The 18,132-nt window shown below is 53.8% G+C and overlaps 2 protein-coding genes across 2 annotated transcripts; both read right to left on the bottom strand.

Annotated features, from left to right (window-relative positions):
* Window positions 1-328: 328 nt before the first annotated feature.
* Window positions 329-9,559, bottom strand: LOC119111098 (uncharacterized protein C2orf42-like). The gene is made up of 11 exons (XM_037234923.1): window positions 9,546-9,559; window positions 6,583-6,814; window positions 6,219-6,347; window positions 5,475-5,552; window positions 4,922-5,119; window positions 4,330-4,465; window positions 3,471-3,616; window positions 2,363-2,537; window positions 1,332-1,462; window positions 693-859; window positions 329-338 (listed from the first exon to the last, which is right to left on the bottom strand). Exons 1-11 carry the CDS (start codon window positions 9,557-9,559, stop codon window positions 329-331), a joined length of 1,416 nt encoding a protein of 471 aa, XP_037090818.1.
* A 79-nt stretch (window positions 9,560-9,638) lies between these two features.
* LOC119113155 (E3 ubiquitin-protein ligase MARCHF1) lies at window positions 9,639-14,179 on the bottom strand. The gene is made up of 4 exons (XM_037237507.1): window positions 14,094-14,179; window positions 13,479-13,734; window positions 12,719-12,928; window positions 9,639-10,896 (listed from the first exon to the last, which is right to left on the bottom strand). The coding sequence occupies exons 2-4, from the start codon at window positions 13,650-13,652 to the stop codon at window positions 10,645-10,647; spliced, it is 636 nt and encodes a 211-aa protein (XP_037093402.1). The 5' UTR covers window positions 13,653-13,734; window positions 14,094-14,179; the 3' UTR covers window positions 9,639-10,644.
* Window positions 14,180-18,132: the final 3,953 nt, after the last annotated feature.

Here is an 18,132-nt window from a genome sequence, read left to right as displayed (position 1 = left end):
CTCCACCACCTTTTCTGGTCGTCTCATCAGTGTGGCGTGCCACGGTAAATGGTTAGCCCCTACAATCATCAGGTAGCTGTAGCTTGCCACCATTACCGCCAGCCCATCGAGACCGACCAGTGCCACCAGCGGCGGCACACAACACCCGGCGGCCGGCCGCTGCGGCGGCCCTGGGCGGTACTGACCGACCCTGAGGATGGTTTTGTACTGTTGCGGCTTGATGAGCGGACCGTGCGACAGCGGCTGGGGCGCCGTCTCCGCCTCGGACGGCCACGTGCTCGCTTGTAGCGGCCCGTGTCCGCGCAGAACCGGAAGCTGCGCGTGATGTTCAGCATGATCTGGGGCAGACGCGGACAGTCGCTCAGCTTCGGCGCCCGGTCGGCAGGACAGCGGCGAAGCAAGGGTGCAACGGACACTTCTGGTTTCCCAATGTATCGTCATTGGTTACAGCGAGGTCACGGTAAGCGCATCAGGACTCCCGCGATCCACACCTGTCCTTCAGTGCGTTTGTGAATAAATTGGCCTAGTTTTACGCTCCGCCGACAAAGTCATCATAGCATATTGATGAGCACCGCCCTACACCCTTACATCACCACTTCGCCTCTGTAGCATCGACAGAGGCTATCCAAGTCCGTGCAGTGTTTAGCGAAATGACAGAGCGAGCTGGCTGTGTGCTGCCACGTACGGTGGGCCCGTCGAAGATGGACTTGACGTGCAGGATGTTGGTAATCTGCCACGTGTACTTGGTGAAGGTGCCCAGCGGAGGTGTGTCGGTGCGCGCAAACGACGTCACTTCGTTGGGTAAGCGTCGCTTCTTCACGCCGAACGCTATCCGCTCCTTCAGCGCGGCGAAGAACGTCTGAGAAGGGCGGGTAAGAAGGATTGTCAGCGCACCCAGAGCAGTTGGAGAGGGGGGGGGGGGGGGGGCATATAGAAGTGGTGCGATATCTGCTCACTGTGTAAACAAGTGGAGATTAGGCACAACACTGTTTTTGCATCGACCCGTAGCACATAAAAAAAAATTAAGGAACCATATCCAATACTGTGCACGATACTCCCAGTAACCATTTCTTACAGCTCAGCAACGTGCCTGGCAGTCACCAGTCTGTTCACTCGCCTGTCCCAGAAGTGCGGGCGGGGGGGGGGGGGGGAGCGCCGCGCCAGCGCGCCGCAGTGCAGGCAAGTCACGGCGGCGCCGCGTCACACACCACCGAACCCACCCTGTCACCAGGCGGCGCTGACGAGGCCGAGCCGGCGCCTCAGCATACCGCCTCGCGTCCGCCCCGAACGCCACTCGTTGTCGGCGCGCGCGCGCGCACCGCGACACTCACATGCGGCACGTGGAAGACGAGTGGATCGGGTCGGCCGTCGCACTGGAAGTGCATGGTCTGGTTGATGCGCTCCGTCACGCCGCCCAGCCAGTCGTAGAAGCCCGTGGTGAGGGAGGACTCGCTCTCGGACGCTGCCGGGGGAGGGGCGCGCGTCAGGCGGCGCCACCAGCCACCGCTACTGTCTCCGCACGGTGGCGCCGGGGCCAGCTCACGCGCCAGGCCACACCCAACACGGTACGGCTCCGTCAAGGAGTCACCTTCAGTCTGTTTGAATGGTCTCGCCCCACGTCGGCCGCATCCAATCTACATCCACGCTCTGATCTGGTGCGGCCTACCACGCCTAAGCATCTACTGAGGTGGGCCAGTTTGGAGGCGCTGCCTGCTTTCGCTGGATTATTGGGCGTTTGGCTTGCAATGATTACCGAACCACAATCCGGCCGTTTTCCTCAGGCTAACGCGGTTCCTTCGTCAAGCGTTCCTTTGGCAAATGTAGCCTGTCTCATCCAGCAACTGTGGGACGCCAATGTCGACGACGTCCAGGTGTTTGTCTTAACGGATAACAATTTCGCCTTTACCAGAGCTGACCATCTCTCCTTTCATACAAGCTCAGTCACTCTCATCACATGTCTGGGGCCGTCCTCGGTGGGTCGCGTCTTTCTTCTGTGCAAAAGTGTGGTGCCGTATTCAACGAGAAGACGCCTGGCCAGGCGTTTGTCAGGCCGAGGGTGTCAGGGAACAGCTGCCGATCGGTTCGGTTTCACTCATTTTGCTACTTTTCACCATGGTGAGTTGGAAATCGTTATTGACAGCAATTGAACCCCAATACACCAGAAGGTGTAACTGATTATACAACGTTATCGCGGGCAGCAGCTTTATTCTGTACTGTGCTTTGGTTCCTCACGAACGGGGGCGATTTAACGGCTTGTCCCCGTTTCGTACGAACTTCGTTTTACGGCACCAGTTTTACACGGTTTAACGCTACCGTTGTGCAGGCCACAGTGCGTGCGTCCTGTCCGTTTGCGGGTACGTACTGAGCCGGGGCAGCTTGGCGGGTCGCCGGCTGTGCTGCTGCAGGGTGAGCAGGGCCGTGCTCGCCTGCAGTTCGCCCGTCGGCCGGCCGTGCAGCTGCAGCGTCAGGCCGCCCTCGTCGCCCGTCTCCACCCGCAGCGGCTCGTCGCTGTACTCCAGACCGTGCAGGCCGGCCGCCTGCGTCAGCGGCGCATAGCCGTCAGTGCCGGCGCCGGCCGCGCAGCCGGCCCTCGCGTGACGCGGCGTCCGGTTTAAGGGTGCACTTCACGGCATGGAACGTCGGAGATCTCCTCCACCGAGACGTCACGGGACGAACGAGCCATACAACACCGGGAGGGAACCATGGGTGGGGGGGGGGGGGGGGGGGGAGGGGGGAAGAGAACCATCATGACGTTGAGGGACATCTGGGAAGACGGAATAATCAGGGTGCCAAGATATAAAAAGGTAACAGAACTGTAGGAACATCAGGTTGTCTGGTAAGGACAGCTACAAGAACACCAAACGGTCCAGAACACAACATCGGCGCACCATTTGGACAACATCAGGAGGCCACGTAGTTAATATCGGTAAAAGTTAGCACACTAGAAAAGCTAGCACACTAGATCCAGAGGCTTCTAAAACCGCCGACTTAAAGGTACTGTACCTGCTGACTTAGTCTGGCAGGAAGGTTTTTAAAAAATCCGAAATAGACCTACTCCAGTCGATTTCTAACATCCCAGTCATCCGACTCGATCATTTTATCACAGCCGAGCGAGAAAGACCAGCCGAGCGACGGTGCACCATCTCAGCGGTATGTAGACTGATGAGGCGGCTTCCTCCACAGTCCCGAGGTCTGGCCGACGCCGGTTAGAGGCGCCCCACGCCCGGGGGGCGCCGGTGGGCCGGCTCACCATGGACAGAAGCGCCGTCTGAAATGCGGCTGGCGCAGGTCGATCTGGCCGCTCCGACATTAGGCCATCGGCCCGATGGTAACGGTCGTAAAAGGTCATCACCCGGCTGGTGGTGAGGAAAGGCTTGCCGCGCCGCTGAATGCCCGCCACCAGCCGAAGATCGAATCGAACAGGCTTACCGTCGCCTCCGCGGCGCGCCATCTCCGCGTGCGCCACTCACCTGCAGTATGGCTGACTCCTCGAGCACCTCGACCTCGACCTCGCACATGTCGCCGGCGGCCGACACGGCGCTCACGTCCAACACGGGCAGCGAGTCGGTCGCCTCGGTCGCATCCACCAGATCGCTGAGCAGCGGCACCGAGGAGTCTGCGGAGGGGGGGGGGGGGGGGAGGGTGACACTCGGCACCGCACGGCCCAACCGCAACGGGCCGGTCGGGAGGGAGCGAGGCCACTGAGGGGTCTGCCGACGCGAGCAGGTATGACACTCAGCACCGCACGGGCCGGTCTGGAGGGAGCGCGGCCACCAAGACGGCTCACGGACGGACGCCATGGACAAAAGTCGGACGAACAAAAGATACAACACCTTACAGGTTGGCAGGAGAGTGACTACCGACGGCGCGTCAGCCACGACAGCCAGGCTGCCTAGATTGTCAGGTGCGCCGGCAGACCAGTGAGGGAGAGACAGCCAGGCTGCCCAGACTGTCTGGTCCACCGGCAGACCAGTGAGACAGTTCCACTCGGGAGCGGCTAAATCGGAATTAAAGACTACCACCGCAAAGCTGGCACCGTTTTGCTACGACCAGGCGATCGTCAACGTCTAACATCTAGCATACCACGACCGAAGTCGCCCTCAACATACAAACATTCATATTTCCTTTTGCAATGGACGCAGCGGTACTGCGCTCTGACTCCACCAATGTAAACCAAAAAATCAGCACAGCTCAAGCTGCACGCCGCTGGCAGCGGCTGAATCCGTACCCCTTCAGCGCCGCTAGCAGCGGCTGAGTCCGTACCCCTTCAGCACGCCCCTGGCGACGTTCCGTCAGACCCCCGCCCGGCGGCTGAAGGCCGGCACTCACTGTGCTTCAGACGGGCCCGCTCGTCCAGGTTGACGAAGTACTCGAACTCGTGGCGGAGCGTCTCACTGCTGAGAAAGGCGCAGAAGCAGGCGTACACGTGGATGCAGCGGCGCGACTCGCTGTGACCGGACGAGTGCTGCAACGGAGGCCGGGCCGGCCGGGTCGCCTCGGTCAGGCAGCTCACGCCATGGGCCGCGGTCATCACCGTTTCCAGCGGCATCCTCCACTGCCTCGGTCGATATCAGTAATTATTGCTTCAATAGAAAACAAAGCAGTCCGGCCACATGTAAAACAACGGAAGTCCTTATTCCTGCCATCAGGAGACGTTGACGAGTCAAAATCTACATGGTAACAAATAAGGCGCTACCGTTCTAGTCCATGAAAAACACGAAGTTCACACCAATCATCACATGTGCCGCACATACACCGCGAAAAGTCAGCATTTGGCATCGCTACAAAGCCTCGAACAGCATCACTTTAAAGCTCTCAAACGCAGTTACTGCGGCAGCGCCGCAGTCCAGACAGCCTACACCAGTCAAGAGCAGCTGGGAAAGTCCAGCCACGAGACCACGCTTCCCACGCCTCAGCTCACCCTGAAGGTGGAGCAGGGGCAGAAAAAGCGCTGGTCCGTCTCGGTGGCCGCCGACTTGCCGCTGATGGTGGGCGAGAAGTAGGCGTGCAGGTAGCCGAGCGGGAACTGACGGGTAGGCTTGCACTTGACCACCAGGTAGCAGCGCGAGACCCGCTGCACCAGAGGCCCGCTCGTCTCGGTCGCCAGGTTCCACAGGTGCTGCCGGCAGGCGGCGCTGGTGTCGGTTCCCGACGAGAGCGCATGCGCGGACGGGAGGCAGGTGGAAACGGGCAGCTTTGACGACGAACTGACGCCGTAAGCACGCTATGGGGAGAGACGGGCGACTCGGCATCCAGTATAGCACATAGCCACAGCCAAGGTCCGGGCCAGCCATACTGTTTACATCGCAGCCTCACCAAGGTGTGCAGGGGTACGTGAGGCGCCCTTCTGCCCTCCCCAACAGCGCATTCCGCACATGAGTAGTCGCGAGCTAACACACGGTCCGGTCTTGTAAAACAACCTCCGGAGTGAGCAACCCCACTATTGACTGGTCCTGGACCACCTCTGCACCTACATGTCGCACTCCGGCCAGGTCCTCGCGGTTGCTGAGTACCGAGTACTTGAGCATCAGCGGTATTGCCTGGGTGGTGCTCTGTGCGGCAGAATTGATGTGACGACAAGATGCTTCAGTGCTGCCATCCCGTGGCCGCGAACGTAACTGTAACATGAATAAACAAACGTTTGGCAAACTCGTTGCGCACTGATCAAGATAAGCCGCAAATATGCTCAGAAAAACAAGGTGATTTTGTAGTTGATGTAGCTGGACACACGCACGCACGCATATCTATCTATCTATCAATCTATCTATCTATCTATCTATCTATCTATCTATCTATCTATCTATCTATCTATCTATCTATCTATCTATCTATCTATCTATCTATCTATCTATCTATCTATCTATCTATCTATCTATCTATCTATCTATCTATCTATCTATATATATATATATATATATATATATATATATATATATATATATATATATATATATATATATATATATATGGACCATTACCCCAACCTCAAATGTTGTACCCAATCATTGTGAACACAATCAACATCCCAAGAAACTACGCGGTCTACTCCGGTTGGTCAATACCCAGGAATAGCAGATGAACATGTAAGTACCCGCTGACACTTGTGAGTGCACATTATGGAGGCCTCCTACCCATGCCCGTCGGTCTGGGCCCAGCTCAGCGCAGCCCCCGACATCGGCCGCGTCTCGGTCCGTCCAACACCCGCCCAGTGGCCACACCTTCTGACAGGAGGCGACGTGGCAGCATGGCGACTCGGTGTCGCCGCCCAGGCTCTGCACGGGGTCCGGCAGCTGGACGAAGCCGCGCATCTCCGGGCCCGACTCGCGCACACGCACCGAGAACAGCATCTGCGGTACGCAAAGGCATCATCAACATTACAGTAATCGGTCAGACGGTAATCAAATTGAGCGAGCTACCGCCTTGACATGTACTGGCACACAGGGAAACCAAAGATACCCATTAACCTGGCTGCATCTCAACAGCCAACAAATGTCATTCGTCGCGGTCGGCGGGAAGCGCCGACATGTACCAGCAGATGGTTCCATACAGGAGCAGAGTCAACACCACTTCTCCCCCACATACCTGTTGTGAGGAGCCCGTGCTCAGCTTGGAGGCCGACTTGGATTTGACCTCGGTCGACTTCTCGCGGAACTTGACGTTGCATGACTTGTTCTTGCACGAGTTGCCGCGCGTGCCGTTGAGAGTGCCGCACTGGGGGCACTTGCGCACGCCGCGCATGGTGGCGCGTCCCAGGTCGGAGAGCAGCGACTTCAGCTTCTTCTCACGGTCCTTGTCCGGCGAGGACGCCATGCTCCTGCGCAGCGGGCCGACACGCGCGGTGAGCGGGCGACGACGCACGGTGAGGGAGTTAGATCTGATATAGAACGACTTTACGTGGGGTATGCCACCCAGTGGCGAGATGTCGGGACGCTCCACAGATCCACCGATGTACATTTCCCTTGCAGTATGTAGGGAAGGCGTTGCAAGATTTTTAGCATGTTGCTGCACACATCCAACACCACGGATGTGTGCTGTGGTCATTTGCCTACGATAAAAAATGCAGCCTTGATCAAGTAATGCCTTCAGTAATCCCTCAGTGCAGACCAGTCAGCTCGCGCTTGAGGAGAGCTGTGACTCAACAGTGGCATCAGCCGCTGTATCGGAGCGGACACGGCGCGCCTGGCTGCGGCGGCCGCACTGGCGCTCAGGCCGTGGTAGACCGGGCTGGGCTGGCGCGGCCTGTCAGCACCAGCAGCGCCCAGACTGCATGGCAGCAGGTCTGTGGACCCAGCCTGCGCCGCCACTGGCGGGCCGCCGGTGCTGCGCCCGCGTGATCGGCCTAAGCCGAGCAGTAGCAGAGCCCTAAACACCGATCTTTTAGTGCTCAGTCCCTATCAAACGTGAAGTGAGAGTTTCTGAGGCTGGTTATTCTGAAATGCCCAGGATTAATATACATGACAAAAAATATGTGTTCCAGGCCAGCACTAATGACAAAATGAGTAGAATGTTTTTTCCAACTGTTGTAACATCCACTGTTTAGTGGTATGGGTGAGCTGGATGAGTGAATAGTTGAAGCTCCACAAAATGGGTGGAAAAGAATGTAGCTATATAGTGTATGTAGTGTTAATGCAGGTAATGGAAGCCCTTCCAAGTTCTGGGGGCATCCATTTTTGGTTATTTTCCATCAATGCCCATAGGGTCAATGCTAAATTTAGGGAAAATTGGAAGGTTCAGTTCTCCTTGCCCTCATAGCTTCTGCAACCTTGGAGGTTACATGGTAAACAAATTTATGAAGACCAATCCTGGTTTGCGAACTTTTAAAGACCTGCCTCTCATGCCCCTTGCACACATACTATATACAAGATGTGGTAAAAATGTGATGATAATTATGATTGGAGTTTTGGGCTTGCTGGTGTTTGATGGTAAAAATGCAAGTGCTAATTATACATAATAATCAAACTCACATTTCATGCTTCTGTAATACAAACTTTCAGATATTTTGTGTGAATTCCATGAATAAGACTGCATATTTATGTGCATTCCATGCATAAGACTGCATCTTTCTGTGCATTCCAGCCTTGCACCACAATTATGCACACCAATGTCAAGAAGCCAGACCATGATGACACCCACACCCCTTTTTAATCTCACAAAGTAAGGGCAGCTACCTATCAACTGCCAGAACAAAACAGGCCAACTTAAGTAACAGGACAGCATGTTCTGGCTGAAGTGAGCCAGATGAAGACACACTGAAGGTCACACTAGCACAGATTACCCTGTATTCTTTATAAAGGTAAACACAGAGTAGCAAATGTCTAAGCATTTTTCAGATGCTTCATGCACTGTACGTGGTCAAATGCACAGGATAGATCAGAGCATTGGAATGCTCATATAATGCACTCAATCATGATGTGGGGTTGGCCCAGTGAACCTGAGAGAAAAATTCACTGCTGAGAATAGCAGCCTGATGCCTATCCACCTATTTACCTAAAAACCCGCTTGTTTTTGACACAAAGTTAATACAGGGACTCAATTTTGCAGTCACAATTTGGGTAGCTTATGTCCCAAGCACATAACTACATAACTTAACCCCTAGAGCTTGTTGCAAACTGATAACAACGTGCAAGTCCTGTCACCATCGAACACACTTAATTCAGCACTAGTGTCAAAATTATACAATGAGACACTGCTACGGGATAAAAACATCAGCACGACACGTCACGGTTCAGATTGCTGCCAACAATATGGTGTATCTAAATGGAACGAGAACCTCTTACCTCTATAACAGTTTTACGCGCAGATGCTTGAACTGAACTGCGCGACCTGAAACTGCAGCAACCGACCCACCTCCCATCTACAACCGCGGCCGCGGCAGAAGTTCACACAGCAGGCAAGCTCAAGGTATTCGTAATTCATTTCTCTTCTCGAAATTGGATAAGGATGGGTGGTGGTTAGTAAACAGCTGATGAGACGACGTAATTGAGAGCCTATTCGCGTTACGTTTGTGGCGAATTTTGTTCCAACTTCAATTTTCTGAGCTAAATTTTTCCACATCCATGTGAATTAATGTAGCCAACCGCCAGATCTTACCAATTTTGCTGGCATGAAGTTTGGATCCGAGAGGTGGGACGGGAAGGGGAGGGGGCATTGGGATCATGTGCCCTTTTAAGTGGGGACGTACCTCCATTTGTGTTATCTTTATCTAGACTGCCTCGGAGCTTGGTGGCCACGGTGGAAATAGATGGTGGGGATGGGCGGTTGCCAACTCTAGGAAAATGTAGCATTTGATTGAAGAACTTGGTAAACCGGGGTGAAATAACTTTTATCCCAGTTCAATCCGTTCAAATTTCTCGGTCGATCCGACGTCACCGCTTAGGATGAGAGCACAGTTTTAAATCGTTTCCGTTGATGAAATGGCAAAGCGCTGTAAAAAAAAAAATTGCCAGAGGCCGGCCTCTCGCGTGATTCTGTCGTCCTCTCACATCCGCATCGAAGATTATAAGCCGAGTCCAGATCATGTGCTCGACCTCATAGGCGTCACATACTGGTGAAGCCCCATCCTTATCTGTTATCCATCCGCACAAGATCTGCGAAACACGGTCGTCTACAGTCGCATCCACGCTGTACAGACGTATGTACTATATTGTATGGTGGGTTTATTGTCTTATGACACAAAATCACAGATGAGACAGTATGATACTCATGATAAATACGTCGCAATTGATGCAGTGAACAGACGCAACAGCACACATCAACCAATTTTCCAACGGGCATCTTATGCTTCTAATGGTTGAACGTTGCATCGAATGATGAAATGCTCTGTGCACGACAACAACCGCGAAGACGATGTCACAGCTGCGATCATGTACGCCAGTCGATACAACTGGCATAAATGACGCAAAAACGTGACGACCCCATACTAACGTGACATGGCATCGATTATTTGCAAGAGATGAACGTCACGATAGTGGACTCACAGACGGAGTCGAAATCACCCCATGTTTAGGCCTTTGCCAAAATATCGTGGCCAGACAGCCCAGCAATGCATTAAACGCTTGCAAACGATATTTGACCACAAACTGCATGACGAAGGCCTGCGCTTTAGTACTTTGTGCAACATACTCTGTTCCACGCTGTACGGTAACGATTACGCTGTTAGCTTCCACGCACCGTTTCAGTGCTCAACGCATTATCAGAGGAGTGCTGCACGTACACTTCGGACTCAACAGACAGACCAGCGAGCTGCTCAAAAATGGCAGCATGGCTCAACATGGCAATGCACCATGCCTAATGGCAGCGAAAAGCACCACTGTGCACCTGACGAATAGGTGTTTCCATCTGTCACATACAACAATGACCGACAGCCTCAAGCGTGCCCAGCCGATACATGTCGCATGTTAATATTTTGCACAAGTTTACGAGCAAGCAGCTTTACAATGACATAGGCCGGTCGCATGTATCGCGCACCAATGTTTACCCGCGTGTTAACCATCGCAACTAACGGTCTCTTATCCGACTCGAAGCATGTGTGTCTGCACCACACAAGCGCACCAAATGCATCAACGTGCTCGAATGAAGTACTGCCAGTCGGCACGCCTCCACGACGGTCAGCGCATAGACGGGCTCATCGCACACAAACACACCTCATACCGGGGAGCCACCTGTCGGAGAACACCGGAACTTGTCGTCCTTCGAGCGGTCGTACTCCTCAATAAACCACTGCTGGTTCAGATAGAACACCCGGGTTACGAGCTGATAAATGGAATATTTCGCCTTTATCTCGCAGTACATGCCGACAAAGAACGACGCGAAGAACAAGATGCCGCAGACCAAGGTGACTGTCTCGTTAGACGTGAGTTCCGCTTCGTCGTACGCCAGCCGCCGCTTTCCCGAATCCTGTCAAGCAAGACCCACTCGTTAAAAGAGGCACCACCTCATTCTGGAGTGCGGGAAGCTCCATGTAACACATACATGGTACACGCATGAACACAGGCAGCACGGTGGTAAAGGCTATCGCATCACATGCAATGATATTTCAAAACCTTGACCTTTCATTTCGAGTCTTAAGTTACAGGATAGTATATCTGCAGGCATAAATAGCACAGCTCAGCGATAGCCAGTTCTGCTCTGCTCAGTGCAAGGATGAGCTCTACCATGCAGGAGCCCCCAGCTGCCTTCAATAATCCTCTTTTCTTAACGAAGGAAAAGCTTCACCCAGCATTTCCACATCAATCGACAGAAGGCCCGAGGAAGCTTCGTTATCAGCCAATGATAGCGCACAAAAGGTGGGTACGTCATGCAGTCAGTTTATTTCACTAGCAACCTAGCCGCGCTGTTTACGTCCTTGAGACCGCCAGTTAGTACTCTCAATAGTAATGTCAGGCGCCTGACCATCCGGGGTATTGATTGAAAGATGTGTGAAGGCCCCATTCAATGTGTGCGAAAGTGTTCTGTTCTATGTATCTCCATCGGTTCTATCGGTTATACATATTTTTTCATGTTTTTGCAGATAGACAGCCATATGTTAAATGTCTGTCCGGAATATGCGCGGACAGTTTATCTCTACGGCATGTATGTATATATATATATATATATATATATATATATTTCTATCTATCTCTCCATATATATATATATATATATACATATATATATATACACAGACATGCCGTTAATATAAATTTTTTGCGCATGTTCCGGACAGACAACTAACATATGGCTGTGTATCTGCAAATATATGCAGATATATATATATATATATATATATATATATCAAACAGATAGAACCGATGGAGACGGATAGAATAGAACGCTTTCGCACACACTGCATAATATACTTATATATTAATACATAGAAAGATGTATACATATACATAGTAATAGAAATGTATGTACGTAAATCATATATGAGCCCGCAGCACACAGGACGCACCCCACAACTGGCGCTGGCTTTAACACTGCCTCACTCCTTTATCCGTCGCCCCGCCCTCCTCTCATCAGAGCCAATGCCCTCGTTCGCGTGTAAACTGCCTTTGAAGTAACCACATACATCAAATCTCGTTTTCCGTCCAATAACGGGGCGTCAATCTGATGCTATGTCATCCGACATCGGATGACGACGTCGAACACGGAGCGCATTCGTTCCGCTTCAGAACGCCGCAGGGATCTCCTCTCACAAGTGGCATCGGACGGAGCCGAGGGGGTCCTAACCAGGTGAGCACTCTACCACGAACAGGTCGTGACCTGTATGTTCAGGGACTGCCCAGACGGGTGGAGCCGAGGAGAATCCTAACCAGGTGAGCACTCTGCCACGAACAGGTCGTGACCTGCATGTTCAGGGACTGCCCAGACGGGTGGAGCCGAGGAGAATCCTAACCAGGTGAGCACTTTGCCACGAACAGGTCGTGACCTGCATGTTCAGGGACTGCCCAGACGGGTGGAGCCGAGGGGAATCCTAACCAGGTGGGCACTCTGCCACGAACAGGCCGTGACCTGCATGTTCAGGGACTGCCCAGACGAGTGCAGAAGCTGACGCCGTGCCAAGACCAAGTGCAAACGTGTCTGTCAGCCTATCCATCGCGGGACATTGTCACAGACACATCTGCCGTGCGAGGAGAACCACTCTTCACCCTTTTGGAGCCCGACAAACGATGCAGTGTATCTCTGACAGCTCTGATCAGGTGGCATTAACATCACATGCCATCAGCGTCTCACGTGCCTGTTTGAAGCAGAAGATGGTGATGACGGCGCAGGTCACCATGACGATGGCAGTGATCACGAAGAGCGCGTGCAGCAGCTTGTCCCGGGTGGAGACGGCCGGCACGAGCCAGCGGCCGACGCGGAACCGCTTATGCCGCTGGTACTGGTACTGGCACAGCTCGCAGCAAGGTGGTCGCTTGGCCCGCCGACTGGACACCTCGATCCAGTGCTGTCGGCAGAGCCTGGCGTCATCGTCCGCTCCCAGGACGGCCGCGGTCGGCAATGCAAACCAGTGCAAAACATGTCTCGGTTATCTGGCATGTGGGGCAGCGACGGACTGACGCTGGGCGCTGCCAGGGAGATGCCTGCCGTATACATATCGTTTTTTTTTTTAATTTCTAGCGATATCGCTTCCGTACAAGCTGAACGAATGGGCAGCGTACTAGTCCTATTTCGAGCGATAGCACTTCTACAAAAATGGAACAGGTGGGCAACGTACTAGTCTTAGATCCATCACCAGAAAGCATGCCCTATTTTCTGGACCAGAATAGGTCTGCCCGCCGATAAGCCGTGCTTAACCCTGTGTCACGCGTGCACATCACCCCAACCCCATTGTTTCAAGCTGGAGAGCGATCGACAGTGAGAATACGTCGACGTCCCGGCGCGAGAGCAGCGTGCTGCCGCAAACCGAACGCCCCAGCGGCGGCGCGAGCCCCGCTTGCTGTTTCAAAACACCAGCCAAGCGCGACCCGAGCGACACGTGGACCAACTGCACCCACCATGAGACAGGCGGTGTGTATGTACTGCATGGTGCCGGCGCAGCGACAGGGGGAGATCAGCTCCGCCCGTTCCTCGGACGGCATGTGGCAGATGCGGCAGATCGGCATCGACGCCGTCGACGCCGACGTGACCAGCGACGGCTCCGACAGGGCGTGCCGCAGCGGCGTCACCATCTCCAGCTCGTCGGCGCGCACGGCCGAAGCCGCCTCCTCGTCGGCCGCGCATCCCCGCGCCTCCAGACTCCAGCTGCGCACCCTGCCGGGGGGACCAGGAGCGTCAGCACACAGTGCCAGCTGTGGGCAGCGCGCCGAGCGTCAGCAAGGCACGGACTGTCAGCAGAGCACAACACGACTACGACTGTCAGCGGAACACAACGCGGTACCGACCGTCAGCGGAGGACCCGCCGTAGGCACTGCACTGTCAACAGAGCACAGCACGGCACCGAAGCGGAGCACAGCCGGCACCGACTGCGAGCGGAGCACCAATCGTCGGCACTGTACCGACTGTCAGCACAGCACAGCACGGCACCGACTGTGAGCGGAGCACCAACTGTCGGCACTGTACCGACCGTCAGTAGGGCACAGCACGGCACCGACTGTCAGCGGAGCACCAACCGTCGGCACTGCACTGGCTGTCAGCGGAACACAGCACGGCACCAACTGTCAGCGGAGCACAGCACGGCACCGACTGTCAGCAGAGCACGAACCGTCGGCACAGTGCAGGCTGTCGCCTGTTGGACCGAACACGGCAGGCACGGCACTTCGGCCGACTTATCACAGACTTCCGGTGCGCAGCGTAAACACGGCGCGCTGTCGCAGCGCGGACCGTTACCAGCGACCAGCGTGACGGACCGTTACCATGGATACGCCACAGGCACGCGGTGATGGACGATGGCGGGCGTAACGATATCCTCCAAAAGCAAGGTGTTTTGGCTCATTATATACGATGGTCTCCACGGGTAAACGACAATGGCTTGACCCTCCATACACGTTGTGGTCATCCCTCGTGTGCAGGCCATGGCGAATACAGTACGGCATGCTATATGCTAGAACATGTGTATCATTAGGCTGATGTGTTCAGCTTCGCTCCAGTTAACGACAAAAGCAGTTTTAGCTGTTTGCGGGTGTAAGTCGGTGATTGTGTTTCGCACGCCCCCACATCTCGGATTTCTTTTCAATAGCAGGCTCTTCGAAAAGAAAGCCAACTTCCTTAGTCTTTATCTCTTATTTCTGGACAAGACAGGGCTGAAATTAGCCCCATATCCAAATAACAAAGTGTCTTATGAACACAAAGCACCGATCAAATTTGCCCCCCCCCCCCCCCTCCTATCAGCACAGCTGCCACATGCCCGTACACGGCCCATCAATTTCATTGGCACGCTCGAGTCAAGCGTCCCGCGCCGCCAGCGAACACCTGCGTCACACCTGCACCGAACGCCGGGCGCCCGGACGGTCTCCTGATGACTGAGGGCTGCCAGCGGCAGGGGTCAGTCACCTGCGTCAGGCGCGCCGCCAGAGTTCGTCGCAGCCAGCGGTCAATCCCAAGACAACAGGCCCGTGGCGGCACGCACCACTCATATGCCAAATGTGCCTGCGGCCCAACATCGCTGGTCGCCTGGCAACGTACGCTTTGAGGTTGTCAGGGGCATGGTGCAGACGCGCAGAACAAGACTAAAATTCGAGCACTTCGTGTTCTTTTTGACGAGGACACGCACAACGCCGGCAGCAGCGCCGCCGGCGCACCGGCGCGTGTTACGCGTACCGCACGCCTTCGTACGGGCGCGGGCACCACCAGCCGGCTTTCATTATCAGGCCCATGCTCCAGGAGGCCGGCCATGGGTTACTGAAAATGCGGTAACCACATAGTGTTTGTAGATTCTCTGACTAGCGCGATTGGGAGGACAGCAAAACAATGAATGGACGATGTCCATGCAGCAAACATCGCCGCGGGTCCGACCAGCGCGACGAACGCAGCCCAGAGGCGAATCAAGCGCAGACGGGTGCTGTGTGGGAGAAAACCTGTGATTACAATGGAAATGACTCCGACCAAAGCCAGTGTGCTCCCTTCCAGACGAAAGTCGCGTCTCCAACATGAAGGTGGGCAATGTGGAGGAGAAGGGCAAGTGTTCCATCTCGAACCTCTCAGATGAGACTCCACCGAATGCACAGTGAGACGTAACGAATCGCGTCTGGTGGCTGGCGAAACTCCTCCCCGGTAGCTAACGGCCGCGTCGCGTGCGTCAGCGCCGTTTGGCTTTGGGAGGGCGCGTCTCAGTTGGTCTCGTCTGTTAGCTGGAAGTGAAGCACTGGCTAGGGATGCGTCATGCGGTTCAGCGGAGTCCTCTGCCCTGACAACAGCAGCATCGTGTTCCGAGAAACCCAGCGGTCTGAAATGGGGGAGGCTGGCGTGCAGCCACCAGGTCATGCCAAGGAAAGAAAAGCTGCACCGAATGGTCTTGCATTATGGCATATTAAATCGCTGAATGTCACACAATCATTGACCTAATGGTACGGGAAAGGAAAAGTAATGGCCTAGACTAGCTAAGATACAAAACGACGGTGTGTAATTCTAGAATGTGGTCGCGGATAACTGTAACGATTAAATCTAAGCCCAATATTTTTTTTACTCACTACAAGCGTCGTACTTTGCGTCCACGCCAGCCCTTCAAAAGGACGCTACACTCGACATCTATGCTATTTCCGTACATGGCTCACAGTTCTCAGAGTGAAGCTATTTTTAGTTGTGTTAATTTGTGTCCTCAGCCCGCCTTCAGCAATGCTATAGCTTGCAATAAACCACACGTTTGCAAGCAATGAGCCATTTCGGTAGGGCAGACTTGGCGAATGCAAACCCATCTCGGCTGATGACACATTTACATGTTACACTTTTTCATTCTGTTCGGATGTTTCCGAAATCCGAATCCAATTATCAGTCTGTTGCTTCTCGTCTTATATATATACATATATATATATATATATATATATATATATATATATATATATATATATATATATATATATATACATGTACGTACGCAAATAATATACATACATATATATATATATATGCAAAAATGATTTGTATACACATATATCATTTCTTCTATATACCGTCTTCTGTAAATGCGATTTACAAACGGGCACACATAAGAAATGGATGGGAACGGACGCTCAAGAAACAGCAAGAAACGGAAACACTTAACGTGAGACGCACCGAGAAAACAAACCGAGTGCTTTTCCGAACGCAACTCGATTCCAAATTTGCGTCGGCCCCAACGTAAATGCTGAACAGGTGGTGGCTACTAGGTGTCTACCAATTTAAATCATAGCTCGGAGCAGATGCGCGGTGTCCAAATGGTCTTGAAAATGGGACAGGAAACATTGGTGAAACAGCCAATCGTAAGTGATTGGCTGAATAAGAATCGTAAGTCTTATCGTGCGTGTTATGTGTGACAATGACGAGCGATGTGTCCCGACGTATTGAATTGCAATTATGTATAGGATAGATTATGTACGCACATATACAGTAGGAAGCGTGTGGAAAACAGGAGTTTTAGGAGGATAATGCAAATTTGAGAAATTAAGCTGTAACCAGATGCACAAAGGTGAAAAAGCAGCCGCGCAACATTAAGGAAACAAACATGCTCGTATTTGGACAGTTTGAAGCAAAATGCTAAGTCGTTATTGATAGCGACGTAAATACAAACACTGTCCAACCGCTGGTTTGAGTGGTCTGTGGCCTGTTCTGACCAAATAAGATACACGATGTCTGTTGACGAATAGTTTCGCCGAAGTCCAACCATTGCAAACTGCTCGTTTCTTGCGCAGTGCTTTTCTGCTCCCCAAAACTGTTGATTTTACGGTGTCGTACAGTAAACCATCCCGATCGTAAAGTACACAAGCGGCCTTCTTGCAATTGCAGCCGCATTGCATTTTGATGATTCTGGCTCTGCCCTGGATGCGGCATGTGTCTTTGAAAGATGATACGGAGGTTTGCGATTCAGGAAGCGATATGGGAGATCTGTCTGACTACCTTCTTTCCTCCTCAAAATCGTCCGTGAGCTATGTTAAACAGGTTTGGACTAGGCGCCTTGTGTGTCACAGTGCGCCCGAGGAGGCTTCAAGGGGCACATGTGATATTTAGAGCAAACACGGAAAAATCGTCAGCGGCCACAAAGCATCCGCATCCCACGCCACCACCCTCAGTTGGCAGCAGCGGCCGGCTCGGCGTGGCAACAGGTCGCAGCGGGCACCGGCTGATGGGCAGACCCGACTCCCAGGTGCAGCCCGCGGCGGTGATGTCAGGCCGTTTGGCGCGCCTCCAGCCGGATCCGGTCCGATCCGGTACGACCCGGTTCTCGCCGGGACGGTCATGTCCCTGCCGCGCGGCTCGTCGGCAGACATCACCGGAGGTGGGCGGGTCAGGCCGCCCCGGAGCCGAGCAAGCCCCCCGGCCCCACCGGCCGATGCAGCGCGTCTCTCCCTGCGGCACGCGTCGTGCCCCGCGCAGGTCGCCGGGTTCCCGGCCGGCGCTGAGGTCGAGCCCTGGCCGTGCCCGGTTTGGGTCTCCCTGAGCGCAGATGCTGACTCCTCCCTGTGCTGGTCCGGTCTCCATGTGCTTAACAGACCATCCGCAAGCAGCCAAACCTCACCC

Source organism: Pollicipes pollicipes, unplaced genomic scaffold (genome assembly GCF_011947565.3).
Source record: "Pollicipes pollicipes isolate AB1234 unplaced genomic scaffold, Ppol_2.1 Scaffold_7261;HRSCAF=8764_pilon_pilon_pilon, whole genome shotgun sequence".
In the NCBI taxonomy this organism is placed as follows: Eukaryota; Metazoa; Arthropoda; class Thecostraca; order Pollicipedomorpha; family Pollicipedidae; genus Pollicipes; species Pollicipes pollicipes.
The sequence above is the reverse complement of the archived record's forward strand: the minus strand, read 5'-3'. Positions and strand labels throughout refer to the sequence as shown.